The 10,709-nt window shown below is 36.4% G+C and overlaps 1 protein-coding gene across 1 annotated transcript; it reads right to left on the reverse strand.

The window, feature by feature from the left end:
- Positions 1 to 166: 166 nt before the first annotated feature.
- LOC100742011 (zinc finger protein 286A-like) lies at positions 167 to 2,424 on the reverse strand. Its single transcript, XM_003486281.3, has one exon. It carries the CDS (start codon positions 1,814 to 1,816, stop codon positions 422 to 424), a length of 1,395 nt encoding a protein of 464 aa, XP_003486329.1. The 5' UTR covers positions 1,817 to 2,424; the 3' UTR covers positions 167 to 421.
- Between the last annotated feature and the right edge of the window lie 8,285 nt (positions 2,425 to 10,709).

Below are 10,709 nucleotides of genomic sequence, written 5' to 3' on the forward strand. Positions count from 1 at the left end.
CTCCAAAAAAAAAAAAAAAAAAAAAAAAAGAAAAAACCTATCCTTTAAGAAAAGTCTATTCCATTAATGAAATATTAACATAAAATTGCACGTGTTACGATTCTAAGGAAAAATACAAAACTAGAAAAATAGAAAATAAAAAGAAGAACAAAATTTATCCCATTACTATATAATATGAAACTTAAAAAATGCCAAAAGTACCCTATGACAACAAGAACAAAGGGGAATGCAAAGATAATATATCAACTGCTCTTTATCATATCTCCAACCAAGCAACTATAAAAAAATTCGAAAAAAATTCTCAAACGTTAGATTGCGAAAAAATAGAGCCCTCCACTAGGAGACTCGGTCTTTACAAATCAAGGCCGAATCTCCAGTAGAGTCCTGGTCTTCTGGGCAAGGGTCTCGCGGGGAACTGGTGTCAGGGGATCTCGGTGTTCAACGTACCCTTGGAAACCACCTGAACGACGTCGGTCTTACCAACAGCTCCTCCTTGTTCCAACACCACGTTATTGTTGTTGTGATTGTTGTTGTTGTTGGCCTCTGGATGTTGACTGGCTAGGTGTTTCCTCAACGCTGCTTGCCTGGTGAACTTCGCGTCGCACCTGGTGCACGATATCTCGATACTTCCGGTAGACGACGAATGTTCTCCGTTGGCCAGTCTTGGCTTATGCCAGCGTCTGTGAGAGGCCAAATTCGCCGGACACGAGAATCTCTTGTCGCATTCTGGACATCTGTACTCGACGTGGGCTATCCTGGAGCACCTGTGCTGGGCCAACTGGAACGCGTCCTCGTGCAATTGCCTGCAGAGCTTGCACTGATAAGGGCCAAGCCTGTTCTCGATCTTAGCTAGCTCCGCTCGCGCCTCCTCGGTGACTTCAACGATGTTGAATGCCGGATCGATGTCTCCGGTGACTACAGCCTCGTCCGGGCCCAAAATCACGGTACCCGACACCGGGCTACTGGTATCCTCGTCGAATTTCAATCTTCTAGCGTGCTTCTTTTTGGGTCTCTGAAGAAGCTTCTCGGTGGAACTGGATCTGGAGCTACTAGACGCGACGTTGTTGTTGCTGGTCGTCGAGGCTGGACTCGAGTCCTCCTCTCTTACTTTTCGTCTTGGACATTGCGGAGGCGACGGTGTGCTCGGAGGAGTCATGGGAGCGTGCTGCATCCCTTGCAGGTGATGCTGCGGCGTTAGAAGAAGCTGCTGGTGGTAGCCTTGTACCGATTGAAGGTGACTAGGACTGGTTAATAGAAGCTTCTGATTGTGCGTGTAATACTTGGAAGCGATCTCGTTCGAGCTCGAACCAAAGGGAGCTAGTCTGGTGGCCTCTTCCAAAGTGCAGGCTTTGACCGTTGGTTCCGGAGTTTGCAGTGGTTCTTTCTTGGAAAGTAGCTCGTAACTGGAATGACTGTGCACCGAGGAACTTCGTGGAACCGTGTCGAAGTCGTCGACCACCAGGGGACTCGTTTCGTCGCTGTTCCTTCCGTACCCGGTGTTTTCCAATTCTTTCTGCACATCGTCCAACGTTCTCTGATCTTTCTTGGAATCTACGAGATCTTCGGTTTTCGGCGTGATCGGTGTAGGCGGAGGTTTCAGAGACAGATCCAGGGGACACGGGGTAGACGATCTGGACAAGTCCCAGTTTTGAAGAACGTGATGATCGGGAACCCTGGAGTAGGTGGGAGGGTTCTCCATAGGAATGTGCCAACTGGTAGCCGCGCCGTACGAATGCTGGTGGATCTCGTCACCGTAGTAACCCAGATAATTCAAGCCAGGGGCCAGGAACGCCCGTGGCAACGAACTGTGCAACATACTGACGTTCGTCTCTGCCAAATGTCTCTTTCCTTACGTTTCTCCTTAGACGAACCATATATTCGATATTTCAACCGTTTCCATTTTACGTTGATTAATAATTCTTAGAAACACTGGGATCTTCTCTAACGTGCACAATGCAGTCTCCTACCAACGTTCTTCATCTAATAATTCTGCGACTCACGATGTCCGATGATCGCTAATCTTTCACTCGTCAAACAGATGGTGAGTTTCTCGATGTCTTATCAATTGATAATTCTACAACGATTAGACGACGTCCGATGATTTTTCAATATATTTGTTTCTCACTTGGCGAACAGATGGGATTTCTTGACGATTTTAAAGACTTGTCAAAGATTTTTCCGATATTTTCCAGTATATAAGACACGCTATCTGCTTCCTCGACGGCTGAACGCCGTTTGACAGAAGTACGCGAGTCGAACCTCTGGTATATTCGAACGCTCCGCCCGGGAGCCGCGTCTCGCTTTGTTTCCTATTGGTCGACCGATCTCCGGCCTCCTACCCCCACCACTGTGCATATTTGCCACCACTCCGGTGGAATTCTAGCGCGTGCTCATGTAAACACTCACCGCCCCGTCCAACCGCCTGACTAATGAATGTATATCTCCTACGCCGCTGTACCGTGGCCTCTCCACTGGAGAACGATGTCGTTCCTGTCGATTCTTTAATAGAGAATGCTACCCTTTAAACGGATCCCTTCCCCAACGTTATTTCCTTCCGACGAGCTTTCTTCGAGCCTGCACGGATTCAATATGGTGAATTTATTGGAGGTTAGGTTGATGGCGAGTCGATTGGCTGTGTTCGTGGAAATGCATGGTTTTGGGGGACGTACTGGCGCAAAAGTGAGATTTAATTGTTTAGATAAATAATAGTTAGCCCGTTAGAATGTTATAGCGTTGAATACGAGAATGTTAGGATACTGTATGACATTAGAATGTTAGAATGTTATGGAATACTAGTATGTTAGAAGGTTAGAATGTTAGAATGTTAGAATGTTATGGAATATTAGAGTGTTAGAATGTCGTAGAATGTTAGGAAGTTAGAATGTCAGAATGTTATAGAATATGAGAATGTTAGAATGTTATAGCATATTAGAATGTTAAAACGTTATAGAATATCGGAAGGTTAGAATGTTATAGAATATCGGAATGTTAGAATGTTATAGGATATTAGAATGTTAGAATGTTATAGAGTGTTAGAATGTCGTAGAATGCTAGAAGGTTAGAATGTTAAAATGTTATGGAATATTAAAATGTTAAAACGTTATAGAACATCGGAATGTTACAATGTTATAGGATGTTAGAATATTAAAACGTTATAGAATATCGGAAGGTTAAAACGTTATAGAATATCGGAATGTTAGAATGTTATAGGATATTAGAATGTTAGAATATTATAGTGTTAGAATGTCGTAGAATGTTAGAAGGTTAGAATGTTAGAATGTTATAGGATATTAGAATGTTAGAATGTTATGGAATATTAAGATGTTGAAACGTTATAAAATATCGGAATGTTAGAATATTATAGAGTGTTAGAATGTCGTAGAATGTTAGAAGGTTAGAATGTTAGAATGTTATAGGATATTAGAATGTTAGAATGTTATGGAATATTAAAATGTTAAAACGTTATAAAATATCGGAATGTTAGAATGTTAGATATAGTTACTAGAATATTGAAATTAGATAGATTGTCGTGTGATTGGTATTGTTATGTGACTGTTAAGCAATTAGTAGATCCGTCTACAACCTTCTTTTTATTCACATGCGGTTCTTTCCGTATTTTAAAGTCTCCCAAAATTCTTGAATGCTCTTCCAAGTTTCTAGGACATCATCCAATAGTTTTTATCGATACCTATATTATATTATGTTACCTTAACTTTTTTAAGCAGAGCAAAATTTTAAACAAGGACATGGAGAAAATGAAAAATTACTTGAAACATTGGTCGAAAACGACCCAATATGCAAATGAAAGGTGAAGTTAGGAAATGAAACCTGTGCACGTTGCACCAAGCTGAAAATTTAGTGGCTCTGACTTTTTAAATAGCTGAAATAATTAAAAACTTTTACACTAATAAATCCATTTTGTTCTCTTGAGATAAACACCGCGACATTTCACAGACTTGGTTTTACGTTTCTGTGAAGGTGCACTGTTGGAAAAAACACGTTTGCAAAAGAAAGACACTTTCCGGACAACCTAATTATATTATGTATAGATTGGTGTAAAATTAAGAGAATTATAAATGAGAAACTATAGATTTTGAAAAATTAACGTAGGATGTCCAAAGTTTACAATGAAAGATTTGTTCGACGCTAGATACCATTAATAGATTGAGATAAATTATTGAACCTACATAGTGAACCATTCACTACACTTTTTGAGTTCGTCATTCTTATTTCTATTCTCTATCTTGTTCGATAGAAATTATTAATGGCATTTATAAATACGCGTTGAAATGAAGTAGCCTAAGATCGAATAACCCGATTCAAATTTAATACGTTTCGATTCGATATACATTTATCGAATTATATAGGTGCCATTTTCTTCCACAACTTTTCTCCATCTCTCACGCAATTTCAATATTTCATGCTTCTAGAACCTCTCAGGTTTTTCGGCGAGAAACATTTCAATATGATCTTTCGTGTCGACAAAATTCCTGAAAAATCGGAACGGACTTTCCGAGGGCAACTTAATATTATTCGGTCATTTGTAGAACGATTTTCCCGAGATTTTCTTTTTTCTCGACGTGTCAATGAAACTCGTTATGTGTGAAAGACAATTTAGCGTGAATGGCCGCCAGCGACAAAGACCAAAATTAATTATTCATTTTCTCATTTCATCGGTGTTTTGCCATTGAGTCGACTTGACACACGAGGAACGCGTTTAACTGCGAAAATGAGAAACGAAGTACGAGCAATTTCATAAAACTTAGGAAACGTTAAAACGTGAAAGAAACGTTCAAACGTTCGAACCAATTAATCGTCAAAATTATCCATCGGTAAGGACAACAACTTTACGGCGATTTCGTTGATTGTCGATTGTCGTTGGTCTGGCGAACGTCTTGACGAGACCTCAACTGGCTCTCGTGCAATTACAGTGGCCGATTGTCCGGCCTGAACGGTTCCCAAGGGTGAGGATTAACTGGCAAAATCGGCTGAAGCCTCTACACGTTCACACGTAAGTCCATTGACGTCGACATGGAAACGCGGCCTCGTTGCATGGTGAATCCATCAGCAACGTAAAATTATTTATGACGATTAATTGAACATACTCCGCAGCTAATTTAGTAAGAAGATCAAGAGATTACGATGCGGTCACGGAATCACTGGCTGCCGCCACTTTTATTTCGCTTTTTATGTATAGCTACGTATTTCAGATGTTGATGCTGTAATACAGTTAATCAATTTTTAACGAAGAGAATGAACTGAAGAGTTTTTATTTTCGTTTCTTTTTTTTTTTTTTTTTTTTTTTTTTTTTTTTTATATTTTTTTTTTTTTTTTTTTTTTTTTTTTTTTTTTTTTTTTTTTTTTTTTTTTTTTTTTTTTTTTTTTTTTTTTTTTTTTTTTTTTTTTTTTTTTTTTTTTTTTTTTTTTTTTTTTTTTTTTTTTTTTTTTTTTTTTTTTTTTTTTTTTTTTTTTTTTTTTTTTTTTTTTTTTTTTTTTTTTTTTTTTTTTTTTTTTTTTTTTTTTTTTTTTTTTTTTTTTTTTTTTTTTTTTTTTTTTTTTTTTTTTTTTTTTTTTTTTTTTTTTTTTTTTTTTTTTTTTTTTTTTTTTTTTTTTTTTTTTTTTTTTTTTTTTTTTTTTTTTTTTTTTTTTTTTTTTTTTTTTTTTTTTTTTTTTTTTTTTTTTTTTTTTTTTTTTTTTTTTTTTTTTTTTTTTTTTTTTTTTTTTTTTTTTTTTTTTTTTTTGGTTAAGAATATAGTACCATTGTTTTCTAGTAATTACGATTAGGTATGGGATTAGCCTATGCAGAAGAAAACGGGAGGTGATCCTTTAGCTGCAAAGCAAGAGGAGTGTGAAATAAACAAAAAAAAAAAAAAAATGAAAAACAAGGAATGGGTAATTATATTTTAAATATAATTCGCTCTGTTATCCCTTTTTGTCGTCTTTTTTTTTCTTAAGGATAGAATTACTCGATTTTGCGTAGAGAAATTACCTACTTATATTTGTCATTTGGAAAAAATTCCAAACTCTGGTAATGAACTATGTATAAATGTTATTTTTTACGAAGATTTTATTGGCGAAGCGTGTAAATATTGAATAAAATTTGAATCCCATCGTTATTTAAAATTGATAGGTAAATCTGCTTATAAAACAGTTCCAAAATTATACCGATGAAATAATCAATATTTTTATATATGTAATTTGTTTGAAACGAAACATATCTCTGTGTTACTTCTCTCATTTCATTTATTCCCTATAATCTTTAATGCTCTCGTAACACTTCGCCGCGCAATTCATTTTGGACGCAACGTGGACAACTCATTCTTCTAATCTCGTCGTTACAAAGACTGCTGATGTTTCGGCGTTAAGAAAAAAAGAATTTTAAACACCATAAAATACATATAATATACAAAAATACACAGAATATTTAAACTTATACCTACCAGTTAAAAGTTGCAAATTGCGAGTGTGAGAATAACTTATTTTAGCTTTTCAAACTATCTAATTAACTACTAATTAATCTGCCAAATAAATGTAACTAATCGATAAAACAATATATTTTTAACATTTATTCTGCCCCTAAATTTGTCAAAATGGTAAGCGTCGGAAATCCGTAGCGTTCAAATGATAAATGTTCAAAACTTTGCTTCTATCGAAAATTTATTTATCGATGCTTTAAGACAACATAGCTAGTTCAAACGTTTTCCACTTTTCCATTTGCTTTCCACTTCGTCCCATTTCGTTCATCCTTTAAAACACTTTGTCTGCCACGTCGAAATCACATGTTTCGCTGAGCACGCCACGGGATTATTTTTATTATTCAAAGAATATAACGGCAAGATAATAATAAATTGATGATGCAAGACAACATTCTTCCCCGATGGACCGTTTATTTTATTGGCGGCCACGAGTGACCACCATGGCGCCTTGGTGACAGTTTGATAGCGACATATTATAACAAGGTTTCGTTTATTTCAACAAACCATTCAACAAACCCGTTATTTCGTCGCAAGCAAAACGTGCAGAATTTATTGTTGAAACGTGCAGAAGATATTAGTAAACAGTATTTGCTCATTCTATATGTCGGAGATGAAAGAACACCGGAGCCTTCCCTCTGGAACCTCGGGAAAATCCGTAAAATCGTAATTAAAGTTTACAGTCGTAATTAAACAATTTGCCATCATTCTGCCCAATTGTACTTGTTTACGATTTTTGATAATAAACTTGGGCCCAAGGCGACCATCAGCCGCCGAACGTAGCCGCGATCAACGGGACGGGCACTTCGCTTAACAAAGGTGTGGAATTATAGTATGACCCTCATTAAAAGAAATACCCATAGAGGTACTTTTTTTTTTTATTTATTTATTAAAATTACAATCAATTCTCGCGTTGAGAATTTTCAGTAATTTTTCTGGCGTGGCGCATGGCTGATTATTTATAATAAGTTAATACTTATTATAGATAAGTATGTCGGAGACGAAAGGACACCGGGGCCTTCCCCTGGAACTTCGGGAAAATCCGTAAAATCGTAATTGAAGCTTACAGTTGTAATTAAACAATTTGCCGTCATTCTGCCCAATTGTGCTTGTTTGCGATTTTTGATAATAAACTTGGACCCAAGGCGACCATCAGTCGCCGAACGTAGCCGCGGTCAAATAGTACGACCCTCGTTAAAAGAAATACCCATAGAGGTACTTTTTTTTTATTTATTTATTAAAATTACAATCAATTCTCGCGTTGAGAATTTTCAGTAATTTTTCTGGCGTGGCTCAGTGACATGGCTGATTATTTATAATAAGTTAATACTTATTATAGATAAGTATGTCGGAGATGAAAGGACACCGGAGCCTTCCCTCTGGAACCTCAGGAAGATCAGTAAAATCGTAATTAAAGTTTACAGTCGTAATTAAACAATTTGCCGTCATCCTGCCCAATTGTACTTGTTTGCGATTTTTGATAATAAACTTGGGCCCAAGGCGACCATCAGTCGCCGAACGTAGCCGCGGTCAAATACTACGACCCTCGTTAAAAGAAATACCCATAGAGGTACTTTTTTTTTATTTATTTATTAAAATTACAATCAATTCTCGCATTGAGAATTTTCAGTAATTTTTCTGGCGTGGCGCATGGCTGATTATTTATAATAAGTTAATACTTATTATAGATAAGTATGTCGGAGATGAAAGGACACCGGAGCCTTCCCTCTGGAACCTCAGGAAGATCAGTAAAATCGTAATTAAAGTTTACAGTCGTAATTAAACAATTTGCCGTCATCCTGCCCAATTGTACTTGTTTGCGATTTTTGATAATAAACTTGGGCCCAAGGCGACCATCAGTCGCCGAACGTAGCCGCGGTCAAATAGTACGACCCTCGTTAAAAGAAATACCCATAGAGGTACTTTTTTTTTATTTATTTATTAAAATTACAATCAATTCTCGCATTGAGAATTTTCAGTAATTTTTCTGGCGTGGCGCAGTGACATGGCTGATTATTTATAATAAGTCAGTACTTATTATAGATAACGCGGCTACGTTCGGTGGCTGATGGTCGCCTTGGGCCCAAATTTATTATCACAAATCGCAAACAAGCACAATTGGGCAGAATGACGGCAAATTGCTTAATTACAACTGTAAGCTTTAATTACGATTTTACGGATTTTCCCGAAGTTCCAGGGGAAGACCCCGGTGTCCTTTCGTCTCCCACATATATAACTATTCTAATGTAAATTCTAAGTGTAAATTTAGTGTTCCTATACCATTATTTCGGCTATTAAGATCCAAAATTCTCAACAAAAACGTTAAACAGTTAGGATCAAAAATTGCTAAGAATCGGACCAAAAAGGTGACCACCTATTGTCCAGATTGTATTGATGAGCCACGTTTATGTTTAAAGTATTTTAACACAGTGCACCGTTAGATGCAAGATTTCTTCTCATTTTTTTTTTTTTTTTTTTTATCGATGTTCCAATGAAAATGTTTAATCGTTCAATGGGGCACTTTTTATTTCAAAGTATCTTCTATTTATCGGTTATATTCAAAATGCCTTAACTGTCAATTTTCATTCAATTTTTACAATTGTAAGAAGTTCAAGCGCTCAAAGTATTAAATGTTTCTTAATTAAGAATAAACGACCGGCATCCGTTCGATATCATTCTTCATGCCAATGTTTATATGAAAACATATATGAAAATTTATACGAAACATCGAAAACACGCGAATCGATCGCGTATTTGCACGGGGGAATAAGTTTCAAAATTTCATGCCGGACGCAATCATTCTATTGGCTGAAGGTACGAAAACAAATGGCAAATGATCCATTATTACGTGCAAACATCGCGTGGACTAATACCGCTTGCGGTAGCCATAAAATATAGGTATTAACGTGGAATAAGTCGGTCGATACGGATTTGCCATGATTATTTGATACTCCGTGAAACATTTTACCACGTGTTGCACTCTCCGCTGCCGACTACGTATGCATGAACGTCTGAAAACACCGTGACGCGTTCGATACTCGAATTACAGAGCGCTAAAACCTCGCTTCTCCATATTCTGCTCACATATACAGGCACCCGAATGGAATGGGTTACCCTATACGCGAAAATCTGCTTGATAATAGTTCAACATTTCCCGTTACTCGCTTCTATAACACTGTTTACTTTTTGATCATGTACCGTGTTTCATTATTTTTGTAAAAGAATTCAAGCTTTTTGTTCGTTTAATTTATATAGAAGCTGAAAAGTCATTATCTTGTATCTTGGAATATTCAAATATGGATTTCAGAAAGTTTTGCTATTCGAGGCCACGTTCGATCGAAGAATTAATACGTGCATTAGACTGAGACGTTCCGCATAGCAGAAATTAACAATTATTTTTTAGCCTGAACACTATATCTGCCCAACTTTGCCAAGTAATAAAGAATCTTAATTTACCGTGACGTTCTCTGACAAAAGAACTCGTGTTTCTCGTGTACCTTTTTAATGAAGCGTTCATAAATTTCTGTTTATCTAATATTCTTTTCTTATTTTTACTTATACACGAGGAAAAAGTGCAAAATATCTTGTATAATCATATTTTCCCTTACGCTCGATCTTCTTTTAATGTACATTAACCCTATATAAATCTCTGACTCCAACCAATTGTGTAATTAATCCAAGTCTGTACAAAAAAAAACACTTTCATGTTCATATTCAATAAACTACTTTCCAAAGATCTTCATACTTCATACTTTTAGAACGATTAGTATATAATGCAAAATATTATGTTTTACGCGTTAGGAACCAATAGAATGCAATAAAATACAATACCAATTCCAGTTCGACGTATTACCATAAATAATTAATATCACATTAGCCAACCAATTCTTCCTACCTACAAAATCATCCAAATCTAATATGTAACCAGTTTCTACAACCTCTTAAAACATTCACCTGCACTTCATAAAATATACATCCAGTCCTCTTTACATTAACAAAAACTTCAAATCTCTCAAAAGAAAATCGACGAAATCTTTTCTGAAGTATTTTCTTCCATAAATTCATATACTGTATTCCTAACCTAATATACGAGTGTCCTCAAAACACGTGTAAAGTGTAGGAGAGACGAAGAAGGAGAAGAGGAGTCGAAGGAGGAAAGGAGAGGAAAGGAGAGTAATGCGACTTCCAGGACAGGCAACCTTTTTGCCTGCACGGATGTCGACGAGTGGCTCCCGC

Source organism: Bombus impatiens, unplaced genomic scaffold, assembly GCF_000188095.3.
Source record: "Bombus impatiens unplaced genomic scaffold, BIMP_2.2 scf_0102, whole genome shotgun sequence".
NCBI lineage: Eukaryota > Metazoa > Arthropoda > Insecta > Hymenoptera > Apidae > Bombus > Bombus impatiens.

What these genes read in the sequence shown, in the direction of transcription:
- LOC100742011 (XM_003486281.3), bottom strand. Translation starts at nt 1,816, where the DNA reads ATGTTGCACAGTTCGTTGCCACGGGCGTTCCTGGCCCCTGGCTTGAAT.